At 44.5% G+C, this 25,187-nt stretch overlaps 1 protein-coding gene across 2 annotated transcripts in view; it reads right to left on the minus strand.

Moving 5' to 3' along the window:
* The window catches only part of FBXO11 (F-box protein 11), a 72,052-nt gene extending 56,595 nt beyond the window's left edge, over positions 1 to 15,457 (minus strand). For both annotated transcript variants that reach the window (XM_075595826.1, XM_075595825.1), the window contains exon 1: positions 15,003 to 15,457. In XM_075595826.1, the coding sequence (XP_075451941.1) occupies positions 15,003 to 15,093 (91 nt within the window). In that variant the 5' untranslated portion in view covers positions 15,094 to 15,457. The remainder of the gene's footprint in view (positions 1 to 15,002) is intronic.
* Between the last annotated feature and the right edge of the window lie 9,730 nt (positions 15,458 to 25,187).

Genomic DNA, 25,187 nt, shown 5'->3' on the forward strand with positions numbered 1-25,187 from the left:
ATACTTCAAGAACGCACAGTATGTTTGACGCGCATGCACGCAGCAACTCCCGAACTATGAGCTCAGCCTTAGACTTGGTACATCATTCTTCCTTCAGTTAGGCGTAAAACTGCATCTCACAAAAGCAACATTTATTGTGGAACGTGTCAGTGTGGTGGCAGGCAGCATAGGACGAAGGGAGAGCAACGTTTGGTTGCTCACATTTAAAAGTAATGAATGGAAAACACTTTGTAATATTGTTCATATTTGGATTGTAAAGCATTCGCAATACATGTTCATTGGATCGAAAGTAGATTTTTTTTCGTACCCTTTTGAACCACTGCTTTGCAGGGTCTAAATGAGCGATTACAATGATTGCCTTGAACTGCACAAGCCAAAGTAGATAAATAACCCTTTCATCTTTAGGGAAAAAAATGCCTCTTATGCTTCTAAAACAAGGTCGCATCACAATACGATTTTCTAAAAATGTGATTTGGAAGAGATTATAGTTTTGCACACATGGTAAAATCCCTCTGGGGAAAAAAAACAAAACAGGATGGGAATCAGGTCCCCAAGGTTCTAGGACAGTAAGCCACGGCAGTTTCAAAATGGTCATTTGGCCACTGCATATGACCCAGGGAGTCTGGGGGATTTCAGGCTATTTTGGATAATGGTAGACATGATGGATCAGACCGCTCACCATTAGTCTAGTCCTAATAATAAAACAACTTGGATCAGTTCTGTGTCTATCTTGGACAACGCCAATAACTGCAACCTACGACCTTAATCCCTAACCCCTCAACCATAATATTTCCAACCTTAAAACACCTAACCAAACCCTGCGACAAAACTGCTGTGGCGAGTTGTCCCACTGCGGCCTTCAGCTCTTGAGACTCACCAGTTCCCGAGATACTTCTAAGTAAAAATACCACTTTTACTTTATAACTGCACAGCTAAAAGGCTTAGGGGGGGGGGGGGAGGAATTAAATAATGTGTGTACACACACACAAAACTGAAAGTGTTGTTTGTGCGTCCCTGTGTAGACAATTTGATTGGTCCGTGTGTCTCGCCACCCCCCCCCCCCCCCGTCTCTCATTGGCCGGTGCGCTCTAAGGCCTGGGACATGGTGCAGGGAAGAGCGCTGGGCAGCGCTGACGCTCATGCTCTCCTGCTCAAGCAGGAGATTTTTCTTGTCCCTACATGAGCGCCAGCGAGCGCGCTTGTGTGCCGGGTGGGAGGCGGGCCTGGAGGCAGGGTGGGAGGCGGGCCTGGAGGCGGAGCAGGAGGCGGGGCTAGCGTGCCACGTCACGGCGCCGACGTCACGGACTACCATTGGTTTCTGGCAGTCACGTGACCGGCCCTGCGCTTCCCACAGCGGGAAAACTAAAATTGGGTTGTCGGCTGAAGCGTGCAGAAGTGCTGTCTAAAGCCGCGCTGATAGTATGTTTCCCCTCAGCGCACCTCAGCACGGTCTTTTTGACCAAGTCCGAGACCTTACCCACTCACACCACACAGGAGGGGAGCTGTCTGGAGCTACGGGAGGGAGGCAAGTCTGTATGGCAGCCGTTAGCCCTCCTCTTCTCCGCCCCCCCGGTGCCGTTTCGCAGGCTGCTCCTGCGGCTCCGTGAGGGGGAGCACTGCAACACCCAAACACAGAGAGACACCGTGGAGTACGCACCGGCAGACAGGGGCACCGCCACACATCACCTCCCTGCCTGACCCTGCACTTCCCCGGCACGCTGTCACCGAGGCCCCCAGGGCTGCGAGTGTGGAGAGGCGGCAGCACCGGAAGGCCCAGGAGGAGAGAGGCCTCACTCCCGGCTATACCGCTCACACACATGGGGGGGGGAGAAGACCCGGAACCCCCGTGTACAGCAAGGAGACCGCAGCAACGCATTCACTCTGTGGCTGGAGACGGAGCAAGCCAAGAGACAGCTTCTCCTGTGCCCAGAGAGAGGTCACGTTATACAGGGGTGACATGCTGTATACAGGGTGAAGAGACTGCTTCCAAGGGACACTCAGAGTTGGATACACATATGGTACATATGGCCCTGCCCCCGACCTGTTTTGGACACGCCCCCGCGCCAAAAAAAAGTCATCTGCAGACGACAAATGGCGGTGCAGTGAGTTGCATGCGCCGCCGGCAAGCAAGACGGCTGTGCGGACGCGTGCCGCGGGTTCTTAGCCTCATACCTCCGCATCACCGCCACCCCCCTCCAGCCGGCCGCCTCTCACCCGCACCGCAGCCTCCCCTCCGCAATTCTCGCGCCCCCCAGTTGTCGCACTGCTGCTCTAATATACATTCCTGCCTTTGAATCTGGTGCGCTGTTTCTTTTCTCTATTTGTTGAAGATCCTGTGAAGGACATTTTAGAGGGAGAGCGAAGCTCCCTCTGTGGCAACAGCAGCAAGGATTCAGCCTTTTAACCCCTCCATTACCTGGAACAATTTGCGCGATTGGGATTTCTTTTTCTACATACATATACCTACAGTTGTGTGAAAAAAAAAGTACACCCTCCTTGAATTCTATGGTTTTACATATCAGGACATAACAATCTTCTGTTCCTTAGCAGGTCTTAAAATTAGGTAACTACAACTTCAGATGAACAACAACACATGACATATTACACTGTGTCATGATTTATTTAACAAAAATAAAGCCAAAATGGAGAAGCCATGTGTGAAAAACAAAAAAGTATACCTTATGATTAATGGCTTGTAGAAACACCATTAGCAGCAATAACTTGAAGTAATCGTTTTCTGTATGACTTTATCAGTCTCTCACATCATTGTGTAGGAATTTTGGCCCACTCTTCTTAACAACATTGCTTCAGTTCATTGTGGTTTGCAGGCATTTGTTTATGCACAGCTCTCTTAAGGTCCCACCACAGCATTTCAATCGGACTTTGGACTTTGACTGGGCCATTGCAACACCTTGATTCTTTTTTTTTTCAGCCATTCTGTTGTAGATTTGCTGGTGTGCTTGGGATCATTGTCCTGTTGCATGACCCAATTTCGGCCAAGCTTTAGCTGTCGGACAGATGGCCTCACATTTGACTCTAGAATACTTTGGTATACAGATGAGTTCAGGGTCGACTCAATGACTGCAAGGTTCCCATGTCCTGTGGCTGCAAAACAAGCCCAAATCATCACCCCTCCACCACCGTGCTTGACGGTTGGTATGAGGTGTTTGTGCCAATATGCTGTGTTTGTTTTTCGCCAAACGTGGTGCTGTGCATTATGGCCAAACATCTCAACTTTGGTCTTGTTTGTCCAAAGGACATTGTTCCACAAGTCTTGTTGTTTGTTCAGATGCAACTTTGCAAACCTAAGCCGTGCTGCCATGTTCTTTTTAGAGAGAAGAGGCTTTCTCCTGGCAACCCTTCCAAACAAACCATACTTGTTCAGTCTTTTTCTAATTGTACTGTCATGAACTGTAACATTTAACATGCTAACTGAGGCCTGTTTAGTCTGAGATGTAACTCTTGGGTCTTTTGCAATTTATCTGAGCATTGCACGGTCTGACCTTGGGGTGAATTTGCTGGGACGTCCACTCCTGGGAAGATTGGCAACTGTCTTGAATGTTTTCCACTTTTAAATAATCTTTCTCACTATAGAATGATGGACTTTAAATTGTTTGGAAATGACCTTATAACCCTTCACAGATTGATGGGCAGCAACAATTGCTTCTCTAAGATCATTGCTGATGTCTTTCCTCCTTGGCATTGTGTTAACACACACCTGAATGCTCCAGACCAGAAAACTGATAAAACTACGGCTTTTATAGAGGTGGTCACACTTGTTGCTGGTCAATTAAATCGAGGGCATTTAATTAGCAGCACATGTCTGCTACTTAGCATCTTAAAGCTGCAGTTCATGCAATATCCTGCATGTGTGTTTTTTTTAAATAAATCAGTTGTGTAGTAAGAAAAATTACTTTTAGCATTTTCTGTTTAAAAAAAAAACAACTTTGAAAGACCAATTTTCTTGTATTCTATTTTAACAAGCATGCTTGTTCCTATAGCAACGATTTACATTCCCCATATTTAAAGATGTCGCCAAACTTTGCCGATCAGTAGACGGAGAACGAATTGACCGGCAGCTATGCAGTTCTTTAGGTAAGTAGAAATTGCCCACATGAAACTATTGAAGTTTAAAAAAAAAAAAAAAAAAAAAAAACGGGAGTCTGAACTGCAGCTTTAATTCATATGGAAGCAGTAAGGGTGTACTTAGTTTTTCACACATAGCTTCTCCATTTTGGCTTTATTTTTGTTAAATAAATCATGATACGGTGTCATATGTCATGTGTTGTTGTTCATCTGAGGTTGTATTTACCTAATTTTAAGACCTGCTAAGGATGATTGTTATGTCTTGATATGCAAAACCCATAGAATTCAAAGAGGGTGTACTTTCTTTTTCATACAACTGTATAAATCTATCTCTTAAGTAATGCTACAGATATCGCAGGGGTGGAAAGAGGCGAGTCTGTTAAAATAAAAATGTATAATCCATTGTGAAATATGAATACAAAAATGTTTGCAACTTTCAGATAATATTTTAGCATGAGGTCAAATTAGTTTTTTTTTTTATCCTTCTTTCAGGCAGAAAAGTCAGCGTTTTGTTTTAATTTTTTCCACTTTTGCAAATTTGCTTTCTTTTATGGACTGGATTAAGAGAAATGAAGAACAAATATGAATATAAAACATAAACAGGTAAACCCCGTTATAACGCGCCTCGTTATACCGCGATTCGGTTATAACGCGGTTTTCCCGTGGCTCCCGTTTGCACACACACACACACTGCACACACACACACTGCACACACACACACACACACTTTGTGTGCATTGCTCATACTGCACACACTGCTCATTGCTCACACTCACTGCGCACACTGCACACACTCACTGCACACACTGCTCATTGCTCACACTGCACACTGCACACACACTGCTCATTGCTCACACTACACACTGCACACACACTGCTCATTGCTCACACTACACACTGCTCATTGCTCACACTACACACTGCTCATTGCTCACACTGCACATTCTGCACACAGCACACACAGTTTCTCTCCCATATACTGTATACTGTATACTGTACATACACACACACACACACACACACACACACACACTCACTCTACACAGACATGGGGGGGGGGGGAGGTCGGAACAGAGGAAAGACCGCGACCAGCACCACCACCCGCTCCCCCCCCCCTCCTCCCGCGCAGGCAGCGGGGACAGCGGTGGGGAGAAGGTAAGCGGTGACAGGGGGAAGCGGGGTCCGGAGGGACATCAGCGCTCCCATCTCCTGTCCCGCGGGCTGTCACGCGGTGACAGGGGGAAGCGGGGACCGGAGGGACATCCCCGCTCCCATCTCCTGTCCCGCGGGGTGAAGGGTGCTGCGGGGAGAGAGGGTGATGATGCGCCGGCCATTTTTTTTTCCGCGACCCCGTTACTAACGCGGTGGTCTCTGGGTGGACCCCGAGGACCGCGTTATAACGGGGTTTACCTGTACCAACATTATATATTACTATAAGAAAATTCTGAGCTCCACTTAGCATAGCAACAGAGATATATATATACAGTGGTTGACAAATCACCAAAAAATCTACTCGCCACACAAAAAAATCTACTCGCCACCTAGTACCAAACGTGTGCTGCTTGGGCCAATATTTACTCGCCCGGGGCGAGCAAATGTATAGGTTTGTCGAACACTGTATGTATGTATGTATGTATGTATGTATGTATGTATGTATGTATATACATACATATATATATATATATACACACACACACACACACACACACACACACACACACACACACACACAATATTGTTAATCAACATAAAAGATACTAACATCATCAATTGATAGAAATAAATATACGGCAGACTGACACCAATAAAAAAAAGGTGTAACAAAGAGCATAACGTACTTGGTCAATTGAAGTAGGGAATAGGCTAGAATTGAGGCCTGCACTACACTTACACAAAATACTATTGTGATAATCACCTCATCCCATTGTCATGTTTATAACAATAACTCAAATAGACATTTTTACATAACTTAAATGAAAAAAAAAACACGTGGAAAAATCATAATTATACCAATAATTTGACCAGAAGGTGTTAAGATCAAATATGTAGCAGAACATCTGATGACTGGTCCAAAAAGTGCAGCAGTTCCTTTTTTCTCTATTTTAAAAAAGGGGGAGTCACATAATTAAAGTTGTTCCTCTTAACACTGCTACCAATTCTTACCATTTGTGCTAGTATCGACTGTATATAACAGAAAAAGGTTGCTTGGAACCAGACATGGTCTTGGGACGGTAGTGTCAGCTACCAGTCAGGGGTGAGCCCCCCTTTTCATCCATGAAATTTCTCGGGCCCCCCTGCCTGATGTAATCAAAATCACGTGAAAAAAAACAACTTTATTAAACGGTATAAAATGTAAATACAAATATGTCTAAATACTTACATCTTTCAACAACTCGCGCTTGAAAATTAGGCTGCGTCCACGCTGCTGCTGAGAGCGGTGACATCCCCAACTCTCCAAGCATGAGCACAGGGTGTCCTGCTTAATTTTGCAAGCACGAGCGCAGGGGGTGGGGGGGGAGGTGGTGTGGATCGGGGCTATTTTTGTGTGTGTGTGATGTGTGTATTGACTGCTGATAAGCGCACTTCAAAGTCAATTTTGTTTATCTCCCCAAGCTTGGGAACGTACGTGCACAAAGGCAATACTTTTGGGGGCATTCATCCACCTCTTTGCTACCTCCCTTCCCTCTCTTCCCCCCCCCCCCCCACTTTTTAATTTATTTTTTCTTTCCCCTCCCTGCTCTTTGTCTTGCTATCCCCAGTGTTATCCAAATTCCTACCTACAGTATTATTTATTTTTTTCCGTTTTCAATGTTGTGTTTTCACTGGTTTTTTTACATTATTTCTGTACATTCATAGTATGATTGATATAGTGGCAGCCTACCCTCTCACTTGCAGAGGATCGCAGCGAAGCAGGTTGCCAGCGGAGGAGAGCAGGAACACAGCGCTATTGCAAGGCAGACACCGGAAGGAGGGGCGTTTGACATCACAGCGCTCTGGTGTGCTCCTCCCCGTACCTCCAAAGCCCCCGCGCGTGCGCGCACGCACCATCACGTGGCCGCCATCTGCACTATCCTGTTCGCCCGCCCGCGCACAGCTTTTTCGCCCTCCCGCGCACAGCGTCTGCCGGCCTGCGCACCCAGGTTTCGCCGCATGACGCCTGCGCCCCCTTAAATAACCTTGCCCCCCGTTTGCACACCACTGCATTCAAATCACGACACACACACACAATCACGACACCCACACAATCACGACCCACACAATCACGACCCACACTAAATCACAACCATCACAGACAACACACATACCAATCATAAGTCACACACTTTCACCTGGGGGGGGTGGGGGCATGCTCTGATCCCCCATGCTGCTGAAAACTGGGGCGAGAAACAGACAGCAAGAGAAGGAGGGCTTGTCTGTGTGAAGAGAGAAGCCCTGCCCCCTCTGCAAGACAGAGAAGAGAAGCAGCCTCAGCACGGAGCTTCTTGGCCGCCGTGCACAGCTCTGCCCGCCCCCAGGTTTCCCCGCATGCAGCCCGCGCCCCCCCCCTACATAATCTTGCGCCCCCCAGTTTGCGCACCGCTGAGCTACCTGATAGACACAGAATTGAGTTTTTGTTCCAGCAATGATGCCCTCGCTAATATATGTGAATGGCTGCACACAAAGTAAACTGTCCAAGGAGCAGTCTACATGGAAGAGGGCTTTTTATGTTCATCAGTATTCAAATAATTCCAGTAAAGCAAAAATAGAACATGTAAAGGGGGGGGGGGGAACAAAAAAACAAATGCATGGTACTATCCCTAGAACACCATAATTGAGCTAAAATGGCTGCTTTTCAGTGAAAAGTCCTCCCACATTTCCACTTAGCAAGTCATGCATTCCTAAATTACTTTCAAGTGAAGTACACCTCCTGAAATTAGGCCAAGGGAGAGTAATATGCGATTTCTGCTTCACACATCCTTGTCAAGGACTTCAATTAAATAAATATCTTGTAAATTATCACTCTACAGAAAAAAACACCGATTGTGACCTGGGGAGACTTCTCAGAATGGGACGTCTAAAACGTGGATCCAAAAATGCTAAAAGCCATATCATTCAGGTTGCAAATGCTTTTAACCTGTACCTAAGAGATTTCCATGAGTGTTTGAAAAACAGCCAAATGGTACAGACTTTGCAAAAAAAAAAAATATATATATATAATATATATATAATATATATAATAATAATAATAATAATAATAATTATATATATATATATATAAATACACACATACACACCAGCTCCCAACTCTGTTGCCAACCTAAGGCGTGTAATATAGTGCACGCGCCAATTAGAATTGGCTGTGTTAGCCAGATGTTTCTATACTAGAGACGTGCGTAAGCGGTGGCACGGCAGACCAGGGAAAATACAATAAAATTGTATTTTCGCGCTGCTGCCACGCCGCGAACCAATCACAGCGCGGCCTAACGCTGTGACATCAGCGTCCCGCCCCCTAACCACGCGCGTCACCGCTTGCAGCCTACCAACTAAACGAGGACTATAAAACAAGCCTAACGCCAACCAAGAAAAGTTTACTGTTATGAGGAAGAGAGGCAAACTAGAAGTATAAAAACACTGAGCAGGATGAGAAGAGTATAGTTTTGTTATTTTGTACCCATATGTGAAATTCTGTTTTCAGAGGGATTAACATGCAATGAATGTTTCACAGCCAGAAATGGCTGAGCCAAATCTATGACCTATTATTTAGCATGAAACTGAAACCATCATCTGGTTACAGACAAAATAGCAATCCAGACAGTGACATTCCACACCCTTTACTATGTAACAAGTTTGTCCAGTTGTGATTGAGATAGATATATAGATACTGTATATAGAGATATATATAATTATTTTTTTACACTTTAATAGCTCTGACAGTGTACACAGCGCAGTACATATCATTTTTGCAGGCACAAGTCCCTGCCCCATAGAGCCAACTATCTATTTTTAGGTGGAGATATATTCAGTGACTTGCCCAACGCCCCAAGGAACCAACATCAGGATTTGAACCAGGTTCTCCTGCTTCAAACTCAGTGTCATTGTTTTCAGTCAGTATCTTAACTCACTGAGCCACTCCTTCACCCCAAATGAAAACAATAATAAAAATAGCACTCTTTGCCTCGTTCAGGATGCCTGCTTCGCGACGTGCGCGTGCACATTCGAAACAAAGTATTTAAAAGTTAATATCTGTTGTCAGGGTAGCAGCTGCCCTGTCGCCGAAGTACGGAGCTGACGCTTGCTACAGTTTGAATAAACAACTCAAGTTGTTTTTTGAAGCAGCAGCAGAAGCAGCGTCCCTGGTGCCATTCGGCAGCCAATCAAATCATTCTAGAAAATGATTTGAACAGTGCAACACCCATCCCTAACCTCAGGCCTGTAGCCCCGCCTCCTCAACGCTAGCAAAGGTCTGCTGGGGATAATGTGCACACATCGCTCAGCAGACTGACGCGCGCACACGCGCCCTCCACTTCCTGTCTCTGCCACCCTGAACGAGGCCTTAGCTTAGCTGGGATGCTAAAGCTCAATAATATACAATCAAGAGCCCATTGCAATTATATCGAAAGAAATATCCACTATTGCAACACCATATAAAGAGGTTATATGTTTGTTCCTCAAGCACGGCAAACACGAGTAACTTCTTCAATGCTAAAGGAAGGGCAAATCACTCCTTGCGTTACACTAAACTTTAAAGTAGATCAGAAATGAAGCAGTTAATGTAAAAAACAGGAATGTTTAATTCCCCTCCCTCACTGCAGAAAGAAGGATGTGTTTCTGTAGTGTCAGCCAGGCCAAATAAGGTTTCTTCCCGTTTTTGTAAATCTGAAAAACTGTGAAAAGGTGAAGCCACCCCCATAATCTCCAAACCCTTGCTAGACAATAGGAGCTTGGCCAGGCAGCACAGTGGGGTCGAAAGAGACAACAAGGGCATAGGGAACACACTGCAATGAAAACACAACAAGGTCCTAGAAAAAGACATGTATTTCTGTAGGACCCAGAGGTGGTTTGTAGATTAAGGCAGTTGAAGGTGCAGGCTCTCCTAACACAAAACAGGCAACAATATATTTGAAGGGATTAAAACAGGGTGATTTCTTACATTTAAAAGGATCAATCCAAGCATTTTTTTTGTTCATTTTTGTTATACAGGATTGCAGGGGTCTCCAGAGCCGAACCACATTAATTTCAGTTTTGGGGCTTACAGCTTCTAGAGATACTTACCAACGAAGGGGGCGGTGGTATCTTTACCTGCAGTTTCAGTTCCGGCGTCTGGGCCAATAGTAAACCGCACCAGATGTAACGGCTTCAAATTGGCCCGGTAGCTTTGAAAATCCGACATAATGTGAACCCTGGAGTGGCTAATGGCACTCACTATGGAGGTCTGCATCTCCGGAGGCAGGGGCTCCCAGAGCTGAAATTAATGGGGTTCAGCTCCGGCTTACACATATATATATATATATATATATATATATATATATATATATATATATATATATATATATATACACACACAACACACACAACACACACAACACACACAACACACACACAACACACACACAACACACACACAACACACACAAATTAACAACAAAAAAAAGCGTATTGGCTTGCTTATTTAAAAGTGACACTTTATAAATGTGCTGCGTATTATGTTTGAAAACCTGGATTTCAATTCCATTAAATGGGTTGTCCTTAATTTAAGATGTACTAAAATTGCAATCAAATAAAAACCCTTCATGTAACACATTCCCTACCATTTCAAATAATTAGGCAGCAATCCCCTCCAAATTGGGTCTCTTTATTTTAATGACACTTAACCGATTCATGGTCCCCCGATATCCCAGTTCGCAAGTTGTATTTTTTTTGTGTGCACTTTCAATAAAACTACAAATCAGTCCCCTGGGTCACCAATAAAAAGTTGCAATGTTACCCCCTAATGTTGCATTTTCTTACTGGCCGCCCCAGAAACAAGTATGACCAGGGAATACTTCTGTCTGAGGGGAAATATTCTCCCCTCAGGGATCTATGGCTGAGCTTATACTGTGCGCACGCACAAACCAAGGACAAATTGCAGTATCCCTTACAGGCCGCTCCTAGTGCGCGCACACGACAGAGCGCGATGGCACGACCGCATTTTTAAAAGACAAAAAATGTCGTTTCAAGCAGTGGCCGCGTCACGTGAGCGGTTCAGCAGCCAATCAAGGCAAACCAGCTCTGTGACATCATAGCCACACCCCACACGCACGCCCCCCCCTTATCGCCTGAAACACTATGAGCATCGGGCGCACGCAAGCACACAGTATGATCTCAGCCTTAGAAGTGATCCCATGTCAGGGGGGAGAGTGGAACAGCCAATAGACAACCAAAAAGACCCGTCAGAAAAATATGGCTAGAGCTGAAAAGACCCAAAAGTCTAATGGTTAAATTTTCAAACGCAAGTTACAGTATGTACAACACATTTTGCTTTTTTAAGCACCAGTGAGGAATTCATACCCAACTAAGGACACAATACAATAAAACTTCCAAAGTTGCAGTGATCTGATTTGACTTATGAAACAGATTTAAAAAATAATAATTGTGATAGATATAGAGATAGATAGATAACAACCCCATCTTTCAGAGGCTGGCAAAAAATATGTTTATATTACTATTTCAAGGGGTATGTGACCAGGATTAAGAAATTAAAGGTAAAAAAAAAAAAATATTTTTGTTTTACCAGTTGACTAGGACTGTGCCCTACCTATTTCCCCTAGTGTGATGTCATGGTGTTTAGCAAGGCTTGCACGTGGTTAGCGAATCATTATGAATCGGCTGAACAAGTTGTGTGTTAACATGCATCCTGCTTTTGGGTTCAACACTCAAAATACCTAATTTCCAGAGAACTGTCACGGAACAAAAAACAAAATAACAGGTGATTTGAAGAAAAGTAAATGACAAAGTTTTTTTTTGTTAACCAAATTACAATTACACATGGAAATTAATGACACTGGTAAGCGGTTCACATTTTTTGCCTGCTCCCAGGGACTGCCACATAAAATATGTTAACTTTATGAATTTATGATTTTTAATCTTAGTCTATATATTAGTCTGTAGTAGTCACTGCAAGTGAGAAATTGCTACAGAATTCCTTCTTCAAGTAGGAGAGCGACATAAAGAAAATCAATTTGTAACAAATACAAATGTTGTTGAAGTCGTGAGCCCTAAAAATGTTGGCTTTTATCACTTGTGTTTCCATGTCCTTGTACTGTGAAGAAGCAGCAATGGTAATTTGAAGTAGGGAACACGTGCGAAGCCCAGCCTGACCTACAGATCACAGTTATCTTGTGACCTATAACCATCTCCCTGTGTCTCAGGCACCAAAATTAGATTGTAAGCGCTACAGAACAGTATAGTCACTATTTAGAATGGAAAATGTATCTGTGTGCAGGTGTATGGAAATCACATGCATGGTACAGCGTGACCTGGAGTTTGTACAAGCACACCAGAAACGACTTGTACAATCTAAAAACAAGGATTCATGGGCTACGCCAGGGGTGCGCAAACTGGAGGGCGTGAGATTTTCTGGTGGGGCGCTTACAGAGGGCCAGCACTCTTCCCCAAAGCATTTAAATTAAATGCCGGGGGACCGCGTGAGGCCTCTGTAACTTCTCTTGCCTTGTCTCCGATGGCGCGTCACCATGGCATCAAATGACGTTGCGTCACATAACCCTGTGGCATCATTTGACGCCGGAGACAAGGTAAGAGGGAGGGGGGAAGCAGACAGGGAGGCGCGGGGGGAAAAGTTTGCCCACCCATGAGCTACGCCATAAGTTGTGCACACCAGGTGTGTGGAATGTGCACTTGTATGTGTTAGAGATATATAGATCGATATCTCTCTATCATGGAAAAAAAAAAAGGACCAGAATGGTCTAATTATCTGCACCAGACAAAATGAATGCAAATTATAGAGGGGGGGGGGGGGAGGGGGGGGGTGTGTGTGTGTGTGTGTGTGTGTGTGTGTGTGTGTGTGTGTGTGTGTGTGTGTGTGTGTGTGTGTGTGTGTGTGTGATTACCGTAGGAGGTAAATAATGTATGTTACAAACAATGAGAATTAGTGCAACAGATAAATTACAACATAAGGCTAAAGAAGACCTTGCGCCAAAAAGTGTTGTTGGGAGGCTTACAGACACATTAAAAGTAAGAAGTGCTTTATTAGAAGTGTAGTCATACAGACATTTATATGCATATACGCACACATTTCTGCTACTGATTCTCTGTTTCTACACTATTAGATACAACGTTAATATTCTCTGTGCACTTTCCAGTTAATAAATAATTGTTATTCTTTGAATCTTCACTCTTACATTCCTGCAGGTGCTATCCTTTGCATATTGTACAGTTAATACGTTTGTTTTACTCTGCAGCTCGGCTCCTAGTTTCCCTGTGGTTGCTAGTCTCAGCCCATTGAATACATGCATGTTTACTAGTCATGTCACAGCTGCTAGTTGCCAAGTGGTTACCATTCTATTAACATAGCTGTTAATCTCCATCTCTGCTCCTGGCTGATAATCTCTGTATAGTTAATACATGGTTGTTACTCTATGTATAGCTGCTCTTCGTTGCGATCCTCAGTATATCTGCTAGTAGCTAATATTTGATTTTTGTTCTGTCATCTCTAGTTTCTCTGCGGTTAACATTTGCTGTATATTGAATAGTTTCAGAAATTCTTTAGACTATTCCCTTAAAGGAATCAGTATGTAGTTTGTGCTCACTAGTAATCATGCGTCAACATGGGTGTTGCACCCGTATAGTACATTTACTACAAGTTTATGCTAGTCACTGTATTGATCCCAGATAGAGTAGGATACGATACATTTTTTTTTTAAATGTATTATTGGACCAAGGTATGCCGATGGAGACCTCTGCAGTTCTTGCGCACAAGAAAACCTTGTATGATTGATCCGTTTGCCCATTAAAAAGATATTACAACTTTTGAAGTGTCTTACTATATGATAAATGCAAACTAACTCTATACATTAAAAATTGATTTTCAAAGCGTAATTATATTGTGACGAAACACAGCCCCCCGATGACAGCCCCAGCTGGCGACTGAAACGTTAGTGCCTTTCCTCACAATATGTACAATTATCCAATGAAAAATAAATTATCTTTCCTGTGTGCGGCTGAAATTTAGTACACTATATGCTTAATACATAGTTGCCATTTCCTGTGACACTGCTCCTGGTTGTCCTGTGATTGATATGAATGAATACATTTGGTATTTTCCGTGCTGCTGTCCCCAAATGCTATTCTCTGTATATTTTAAAGAAAATGTACAATGCTCTCGTTACTCGCTGTGCCTTTGCGCCTGGTCACATCAGGGTCTATTCTATGCATATTTTCTACTTAAATACCTTTGTAATTTTCTGTGTTGCTGCACCTACTACCTGCATAGGATTTAGTTATGTCACTGGTTGTAGCTGCTGTTCCCTTTATATCTTCTAGCTTTACACACAGTATATTTTCTGTACCCCTGCTCATAGTGGCCCTGTGGCTGCTAATAATCTGCATGGTTAACACAAGGTTATTATTTTCTGTGTCACTGCTCCCAGCTGCTGATCCCTAAATAACACAGTGTTATTATACATGGCTGGAGATCGGCGCGCCGCTGCATGAAGCTGCTATTCTCTGTCCCTTGCACAGTTAACACATGGGGTTGTTCTGCTCCGTGGTGGCTGCTGGGCCGCGGTCTCTGGGATCTCGCAGACAAAGCGCGGCCTGAGGCCCGAGCACAGGACAGGCCGCGCACTTTCCTGGCAGCGCCCCCCGAGGCTGCTCGCGGAGTAGCCCCCAGCCCTACGGGCCGGGAATGCGCTATACACCCCCTCCCCCCCGTGTCTTACCCCGTTCCCCGGCGTTATTTCTTTCCGGCTGCACCGGGCGCGGCCTCGACACTCGCCTGGGTCTCCTGTTCGCTGCTCTGACCGAGTTCATTTGCTGACTGTCGGGTGAGGGCCGCAGACCGGGCGCGTTGGGCTGCTCGGAGAGCTGGGGTCGCCCTGTCCGTCCGCCTCTTGTCGGCGCGGCCGGACTCAGTGTGTGGGTGTGAGTGTGTGTGTGTGTGTGTGGGGTGGAGGGGGTTGCACGACCTGCGACTAAAATCCGACTCCTCGCTCCTTTGTCGTCGTCGTCGTCGTCGTCGTCGTCTTCCTCCCCCAACCTGAAGCCGGTGTGTGGAGCTCTCACAGGAGCCCCGAGAAGATCCCCTCCCGTAAGCCCCGTCTGTCCGCGGCAGGAGGAGCCATTGACACCGCCAGAGACAGTCACACAGCGGGGGGAGGGGGGAGACGCACGGTCACAGCCTTTGCCGCTTGCAACCAATCACAAGCTGCGATACAACGCGCGGCCTCCACCGCGCCCAATCAGTAGCCCCCTTTCTTTTACGGCAGAGCCCTGGTTGAGGGAAGATGGTGGCTGGGGTGGAGTTGCACTAAACACTCAGACACAGACAGGAGGGTTGTGGGCTGCCCAGGGTGTGCGTATGTATGTATATACACGGCTGTGAGGGACGCTCACACAGGAGGCCTGATCCGCCAGCGTTGTGTGGCGCATTATAGTTTGAAATGTGGCTATTTTTCACAGGTATAAGGTTGCAGTGTGACGGGGTTGGTGGTGACGCAGTGCTGGGACGTGACTCCCAACTTCTGGGCAGGGAAGCACAACCCAGAGAAACAACATGTTACTCCTCAGTGTTGTACTGGAGAGCACAGAACTGGGTTTCTGTTCAATGTTTTCAGCCCTGGCATGTGCAGTTATTATAAAGGGGTTTGAAGGGAGCTCTATTTTTTTTTATTATTATTATTATTCCTTCATTTAGACCTGTTATCTGAGGTGTAAAGTGCATATTTAAAAATAGAATTTAATTTTTTTGCAAAAACCTGCATTTTCTGTACATGAGAGTTAAGATGGCTGCCTCTGATGTATTCATTTGCTCTAAAAATAAGCGGTACATGTTAGCGGTTGCTGTGTATTTATTTTGAGGACGCAGTAATGCCACATTTCTGGAATGCTCAAGGGCCAGGTTTGCATCAGCAGCAACATAGAGGTGATAACTGTTACACATCGCGTTGTTTTTCCAGTGTGACTTCCAAGCATTTTACCATTACAATATTCAGTAGTACAATACACCGCACTGTACAATCTGGTCTTTAACTGTTACGCCTATAATATATTATCTCTACTGTGTATGCTATGTCTTGTATATATTGTATACCCTGTTCACTTATGTAACTGTATTTGTAACCATGTGTTATTTGTCATCTTAACTATGCCCAGGACATACGCTGGTGGGGCACCGCTGTCTCACACACGGGTGGGAATTGCTACTTGTGGACACAAGGGTGGTTGGGTGCCCAAGGGCCCCTCGCGACTTTGTGGGACTATCTATCCAGGTGTGGAAGGTACGGCCGTGCGTTGGCTAGTTGGTGGGGTTGTACATTGTCATTGTTCTATTGCATACAGTAAAACTGTTACTCTTAGCAGTGTGTGTTTTATTGCATGGGGTCCTGTAACGGGGTTATCCCACATAGTAGGATCTTGTGGAGGCGCTGTCACCAGACGGATCAGACACACCCCAGGCTCCCAGCAGTGTGAGCCACATTGTAACGCACCACACACAAGGCAGCCGCCATATCTCCCAGGGGGTGGGGGGGGGGGGGGGGAGTGTGCTACATAGATATATTACAAAGAGAGAAAATAAAGATGAGCTCACACATCAAGTCAGTGAATGTCTATTTAGTACATTTTGCTAGAGGAGATGGGTATACCTGAGGAAGGGCTACATCTCCTGAATCCTTGTGCAGTATTCTAACAGAATAAATGGTCTTAATGATTTTATTTGTGCGATCATCTTTATTTTCCTCTTTTGTATACCCTTGTGAGCCAGTGGGTTATATCGGTCAAATAGGCATTAACACCATCATCGAAATACTATAACCTTATGAATAGCAGCGGGCAGGTGAGGGGAAAAGTTTTCTTATAAATATATTACCAGAAAATCAGCTAGTGTTTTCTGTGTAGGAAACGGTGCCTCTACGTAAAATTTTGTAAACGACACATTCATTTAGACCGTAAAAGGATCCATGCACTATTTTTTAAATACGTATGTAAATCATTCATTTTTAATAAATGTAGAGCCTCTCACTTTTTCTCTTGTATATTATCTGAAATCCACTTGCCTGAGTTATTATGCTTTTCGACAACTATTATTTTTCTTCTCGTATGTCTTGAGCAAAGGCCATGTGTGCCCTGAAATATCGCCCATTTTTGTATTTCTCTTGATGCATTGAATAAAGTTCCGATGTTCCGATGTGTTGTGGACAATTTTTCCTTTTGTATTATATGTTGGTCTGGTGAAGGTGAACCCTGACTATCCAACATGCACCCAGTGAATGAGCTAAGTCTATGTACCTATTCTTTAGTGTTGGGGCGGAACCTTGCCGAGGCAAGGAAAGAAAGGGGCCCCTATATACAACACTCTTAATCCAAAGTAACGATGAATGTACTAAAATGTAACCTTTATTAGGAATGTAAATAAAATAATGTTGGACTAATATACACTAACAATACATAAAATGGACGCACATTAACTGATATAGGGTATGGCTAAACCCTAAACAGGGTGAATAAACCTAAAGGATAGGAGACCTGATTAACCAGAGTGGTAATAAATCGGTCTCATATAGTATGTCCCTATAGGTCCTTGTCCTGGAACAGGATTGTGTTTTTTCGCTGTCTTCAGGCTGCCAGCACTCTTCAGCCTAGCTGTGGCGATCCCTTGTGGGTTTCTTGGCTTCAGCCGGTTGCCGTGGCAACTCCCCCTGCCTTTTACCAGGATGGACTGCTCTCTCCCCCCTCCCCCCCCCCCACTTGCCAGGTGGTATTGTCCCAGTTCATTTCCCATCAGCCCAGACCAGCATGCTGTCTTTTAGTACCAGCAGCCATCTTGAGCGGTCATCTTTCCTATCCTGGTAAAGTTACTGATTTTTTTACCTATCCCTATATCTTGCATTTAGCCCACTTCCTTCATAGCTCCCCTTCCCCTCCATTACTCTCATGTCCCAGTGTTCCCTCAGTACTTTCCCTACTTTTTATTTGTATGTTGTTGCCCAAATAAACACTTCAGCAAGTAAGGTTCCTTTGCTTGATATATGGGATTGAGTTAACCTGCCTGTCCCTACGCATCTATTAGGGTGTGCTTGGGCCAGAACTGTAAAAATCAACTCTGCAGGAGAAAGGCTGAGACAGCTATACAGAGCAAGTAGCTCTAAACAGCTACACAAAGCCCGCAGCTTTAAAAACAGTTTCACAGACACAGAAGCTGCAGCACTGCTTCACAGATTAGTGCATTATACACAGCACTGTCACTCTCTTATCCTGGGCATGCAGGCCCACACAGCGAGGTACAGACTACAGCTAGCACTGTGCTATGTCCCCACGGCATGGGCTACCAAGGGCCACACTACAGACATCCGCCAAGACACAGGTCAGAGCCACGAACACCTATAAGTACAGCTACCGCTAAGTTGACCGCTGCAGGACACCGACCACCACCATCTAAGACAGTCGTTCATCGCTGACGCAGGTAACAGACTGCACGCCACACGCACTGGCTAAAGGCCTACATACACCTGCAGCATGGAAGAACTCAGACACTCACCAGACCCCATGCATGAGAGTGACAACTCAGACGCTGAGAATGAAAACAATTGGAAGACACATTACTTGATATAAAAGAAAGATTCATATCAAGAGGGCATAAACAAGAAACTGTAACGCAGGCCTTAGAAAGAGAGCATTTACCTGTCACATCTAGAGACAAGCCAGATATCATGACTTTTGTTTGACAAATTTGCTAGCTGTTGTAAATTTGCTAACAAGCTATCAAGTGACATTGGAAGATGCTGCAAACTTTGCCTTAAGTCCCATTTGCGATAAATATCCTAGATTCGCTTACCAGAGAGGAGCCAATCTTAGGGATATTTTAATTAAAGCAGACAGAAGTGAGCATTATGTTATACCCCATATTTTGAGTGAACCTAGGCTGGGTTGTTTTAGGTGTTGTAGCTGCTCAATCTGTAATAGCTTGACTGTAGGCAATGAATTTGTCCATCCAAGGAGTGGCAAAAAATACAAGATACGCAACAGAATCACCTGTACTACTCATTTCGTGTACATAATTAAATGTCCATGTGGACTAATGTACGTCGGCAAAACCAATAGGATGCTCAAGACGAGGTACATTCAGCACAAGAGTAGGATCAAAAACAGGTTAGATGACACGGTATTGATTAGCCACTGTATAGAGCACAAACACACTACCTCATCATTGAGAATAATGGGCATTGAACACATTAAGACAGCTAATACAGGTCAGGATAGAGACACTCTATTGTTATAACGTGAAACGTTTTGGACGTTCACGTTAGACACAGTACATCCTAAAGGATTAAATGATTATATTTCATTTGGGTGCTATTTGTCTAAAAGGTGACTTGTCGAGTAATGTGGTTGTTGCTGCCGGTTGATCTATATGTATAAAAAACTCTATTATATATATTTGCTCAAAGATTCAATTTTTAAAGATTTTATTACACATGGGAGTAATCATCAGCATAAAACAACACAATTTTGAAAAAAAAATCTCTTTTACACCAAGGCTGATTGAGATTGTGCTTATCATTTCTTTGAATAAAAGAAATGGACGATTTCTGATCAAATCCCCACTGATTAAGAAGAGGATGGCGACGGATTGATAAAGATGATAGCCCCTGTGCAGACCTGAGAAGATCGGCATATAAGTGGAAAAGGTACCAGGATGTGAAGGAGGGCCGTAACCTCGTGGGATTTCGGCTGAAGGACCAAACCGGATGAGGAGTGACGGCGCTGGAACGCAGGAATGGATGCGTGAAACGCACGACAGCGCATGAGCGTGACGCACTTCCGGGATCATCAGAATCAACGAAGATCAGAAGCAGCAGTGGGGATATCAGGAAACAAGAGAAAGAAGATGTTACAGCCAATCAGGAGCCTAAAGATAAGACTGTCTGGGTTTTTATCCAACTTCTACCTACAGGTTTGCGGCACTGCAATGGGGACAAGATTTGCCCCCAGTTTCGCAAACCTGGATGTGGGAGAATGGGAGTCACATGTTATCACGCCAGGAAAACCCTTCCACAGGAATGTCGTAGTATGGAGACGCTACATAGACGACATCCTGTGTGTTTGGGATGGCGACCGCGAGTCAGCTAATGCATTTGTAGCTTATCTTAATGTAAACGATTACAATCTTGTTTTTACACATAAGGTTGATGCTGCTCAGGTAGACTTCCTTGACCTTAGACTTACAGCCTTTGCGGATGGAACCGTAGAGACAGAGACCTTCTTTAAGGAGGTGGATACAAACAATCTGCTTATGGCGAATAGTAATCATAAAAATTCATGGAAAAATAACATACCAGGAGGACAATTTGTCAGACTCAGACGTAACTGCAGTAATATAGAGGTATTTAATGATCAGGCTAATAAATTGCTTCATAGGTTTAGAGAGAGAGGTTATCCCAGAGAACTGCTGGAGAAAGAAATTGAGAGGGTACGCATTATGGATCGTAGAGACATGTTAATCCAAAGCGGATCTAGAAATAGGAGAAATGAAACGCAGACAATAAATAATGACACTTTGAATGTGGCTTTTATTACGGATTTTAATTCTGTGCATAAATATATAGAAAAAAACCTTTACAAAACATTGGGGCATCTTGTGCAACGATCCAATTCTGGGGCCACATTTGAGCACGAGACCACGATTTATCTATAGAAGGGCAAAAAACTTAAAAAATCTGTTAGCACCAAGTGATATATACCAAACCCCGGATACATTATTTCAAAGAGGGTGGTTGGGTTCTAAGCCTAAAGGAAACCATATTTGTGGCAAGTGCTCAATTTGCAAATATTTACACCCGGATAGGAGCAAGTTTGTTTTTAAAATTAGTAACGAGATCTTTCCCATTGATGACTTTATTTTATGTACATCTACATACATTGTATACCTATTGGAATGTGCATGCGGATACCAATATGTTGGTAGGACCAAACGTAGTCTCAAAGTTCAAGTACAAGAACATGTCAGAAATATTAAAAATGGCTTTGATAAGCATAGTGTGTCTAGGCACTTCCTGACCCACCATTATAAAGATCCCTCAAGTTTGACCTTTAAGGGGATCCAACAAATTCCTGGTAATAGGAGGGGTGGAGATAGGGTTAAAACCCTATCTTCTAGAGAAACGTATTGGATACATAAATTAGATACGATGTCCCCGAAAGGGTTAAATGAGGATGTTGACATCTGGGCACTCTACTGAATATTGTAGTCCAGATTGATTAAAGTACGCGACATCTCCTCCCTTCCTCTATCTGTGCTGATATTGTTTGCTAGTTTTTAAATATGCTAATTATGTGTTTCATTTATTACAGATTTCTTAAACTGTTTTTTATATGTTAGGTTGTATTTTAAGTTTCATTGTTAATAAAGTTGTTGTTTTACCTTAATCTCACATTTCTCCAGTCATCCTGACTGCTACACTACCCAGGTGATTGATTAATTATCTCCAAATTGGTTGACCAATGGGATGTGTTTGAGAGGTATATATTACCTCTGTGAAATAATTATTTTATTCCCTGATGAAGTAGTTTGTACTACGAAACGCGTAGGATATACTTTGGTCTATGTGTTTCATTGCTATTTTATCATTTTTGTGAACATTGGGCATTCTAGAGACTATTTTCCACTCCTGTGTTGTGCTCTTTGAAATTGCGACTGTGACGTCACTCCGCAGCGCCCCACCACGGAGCGGTAGCGCTGCACATTGGAGTTTTGTTCTCAGCCAGCTAGTTTGTCTCCGTTTGTGGCTGCACTAACCGGAGAACATTGTGAACCATCCAAGCCCTCACTGCTCAATCCGGGGACCTCCGGAGTGCGACTGCAGGCTGCAGATCGTTCGGATTACCTGGAGCCCAGCTGACCAGAGGGAAGGTTTCCACAGCGGCAGTGATCGAGTGTCGGGGTGTTCCTAAGAAGGAAAACATCACAGCTGCTGCCCAAGATGCTGGCCAAAAGGAAGCAAGCTCCTGACTCCTGTACCAACAGCTGCCGAGTGGTAACTTGTGTGTTATACACACTCAATGCTTATGTCCTAGCACCTTGATGTACGCAGAATATTTTTCCCTTATTTTAATATACATTTGTAATTTTCATACTTCACTATTTGCGTTGTGCGCTGTTTTTTTGTCTCCGTATCTTTAGTGTTTGGGGGGTGCCGAGCCACCCCCTGATTTATAGCAGCAGACGCTTTATGTACCACACTACACGGTTATGTAAAAATTCTTTATTTATTTTTTCCTCACACAGTGGTTTTCTGTGGTTTTACCATTTGGTTGAAATTAGAAGGGTTTATGTTAATGCACAATTGATCACTGATATTATTAGAGGTTTATTAGTTGCGCACAATATATTCTGTTCACCTTTGTGATTGAGATTGTGCTTATCATTTCTTTGAATAAAAGAAATGGACGATTTCTGATCAAATCCCCACTGATTAAGAAGAGGATGGCGACGGATTGATAAAGATGACAGCACCTGTGCAGACCTGAGAAGATCGCGGCATATAAGTGGAAAAGGCACCAGGATGTGAAGGAGGGCCGTAACCTCGCGGGATTTCGGCTGAAGGACCAAACCGGATGAGGAGTGACGGCGCTGGAACGCAGGAATGGATGCGTGGAACGCACGACAGCGCATGCGCGTGACGCACTTCCGGGATCATCAGAATCAACGAAGATCAGAAGCAGCAGTGGGGATATCAGGAAACAAGAGAAGGAAGATGTTACAGCCAATCAGGAGCCTAAAGATAAGACTGTCAATTTGGATTCCATGTGTTGAGTGCTATGTGATTTGCTATTTGTTCAGCAGTTTTGGTGTTTATCACTTTGTTATTGATTGTGGGGGGTATATATACTCTTGTCTTTGGCGTTATGCCTTATCACTTGAGAAAGACATCTCATAAGGTCGAAACGGTCGTTGTGTATGGCGCAATAAATTTTGAACTTTTGAAAAATCCGTGGAGCGCTGGATCCTTCCTTTTATTCAAGACTGGATGATTGTTACAGGTATCCCTTGAACCAGCAGCACCGGTAATACTGTTATGTATATGATTTATGGTGTGCAGCATATTATTGTTTTTTTGACTATTGTTTTTTTGACTACATACACCTGCAGCATGGCAGAACTCAGACCCTCACCAGACACCATGCATGAGAGTGACAACTCAGACGCTGAGAATGCTACACAAGCACAACAGATTCAGGAAGGCGCAAGGCCTAAGCGGACAGTTACACTTACACAAAAGGCCCGCAAAAAATATGAAGCTGACATTGACGCGCACCGCAACAAGTTAGAGAAGGCCTGGAAACAAACTGGACTTGAAATATGTAATGTTCCTAGCATTGGCAATTATCAAAAGCAGCTTGAGCAGGCAATAACTCAATTAAGGTCTGATCACTCGTGCTACAGAGAGCTCTCAGAGACATACATCACCTACTTGACCAGGACTAATACCGGGGAAAGCCTGCAAGCACGAGATTTGCAGGATAATATCGATCTGACACATGACAGCCACGTGCGGACCACTATCATGGACGCTGTGAGTATGAGAAAAGACCTTGCGCTGGAGACTGCATCACAGCGCTCCAGTGCATCGAGCCATTCATCCAGGTCAGCAAAATCAGTGCGATTTAACGCATATAGCTCAAGCACAAGCGCTACCAAGGCGTGGGCTATCGCAGAGGCTGCTCGCGCAATGGCCCGCATAGAAGAGGGGGAGCAGAGAAATGCTAACGCTGCCGCTACAGCCACTGCCATCACCGCTGAAGCCAACTGCAGCAGCCACTGCGCGTAAGAAGACCGAGTTGGACGTGAACCAAGAGGCCCTAATTAGAGAGAGGGAAGCCGCCATAGCCCAAGCCGAAGTCGTAGAAGCAACCGCATGACAGGATGGCGGGGAGCGATCGTACAGTCTAAAAGCCTCCTGAGGATCCAGCTCAACGCACAAAAACCTATATGAGGAGCCTTCCCAGCGTAAACAGCAGCACACCATCTCTACATGATGAGGAGGATATCACAGATGCTGAAGCCTTGCAAAGTTCACGTGGAGAAGATGCTGTTTCTTCAAAGGCATACACTACCTGGAATAGCTGCAGCCACAAAAGTGATCCACACGCCCGCATGCATACGTATGCACTACAACAGGCTCGCAATCCAGGTACGCCCACACGGAGAAACACAGCTCCGCACACTAACCAGCAGTCATATTACATCCACACCAAGGAAGAGGCGATTGCAAGGTCCCTCCCGGCAGCCACCATTGCACCAAACGCACACTCTGCACGTAGGTCAAAGATGCACGATCGACCCCACTCGACCTTACAATCCAACGCAGCAAACGTAGATGGTGGACAGGGCACCATACAAGAACACAATCAACCACACCCTCCGCAAGACCAATAAACTGATGCATCCGGCCTAACAGACATGGACAAGTACATGATCCGGCGTGAGATGGTGCAAACAGGACTTACCAACTTTGACGACCGTCCTGAGAATTACAGAATATGGAAGTTCACATTCAAGGACGCAATCAAGAGTCTGGGCTTCTCTGCATGGGAAGAACTCAGTCTGCTAACCAAATGGTTGGGGAAAGAATCTGCAGAGCATGCGAAAAGGCTCAGGGCAGCAAACGTAAACCGCCCCCAAGTAGGTCTTGACTTAGTATGGGAAAGGCTAGAGGAGTGCTATGGTAGCCCTGAGGCAGTCGAATATGCACTCTTCAAGAGAGTCGACAACTTCCCCATAATCACGATCAAAGACTATTTGAAGTTACGAGAGCTTGGAGATCTGCTGCAGGAATTGGAGTCTTCAAGAGCAGATCAATCTCTATCAGGTCTCAACGTCTTAGACTCCGCTCGTGGAGTAAATCCCA

This window comes from Ascaphus truei, chromosome 4 (genome assembly GCF_040206685.1).
Source record: "Ascaphus truei isolate aAscTru1 chromosome 4, aAscTru1.hap1, whole genome shotgun sequence".
NCBI lineage: Eukaryota > Metazoa > Chordata > Amphibia > Anura > Ascaphidae > Ascaphus > Ascaphus truei.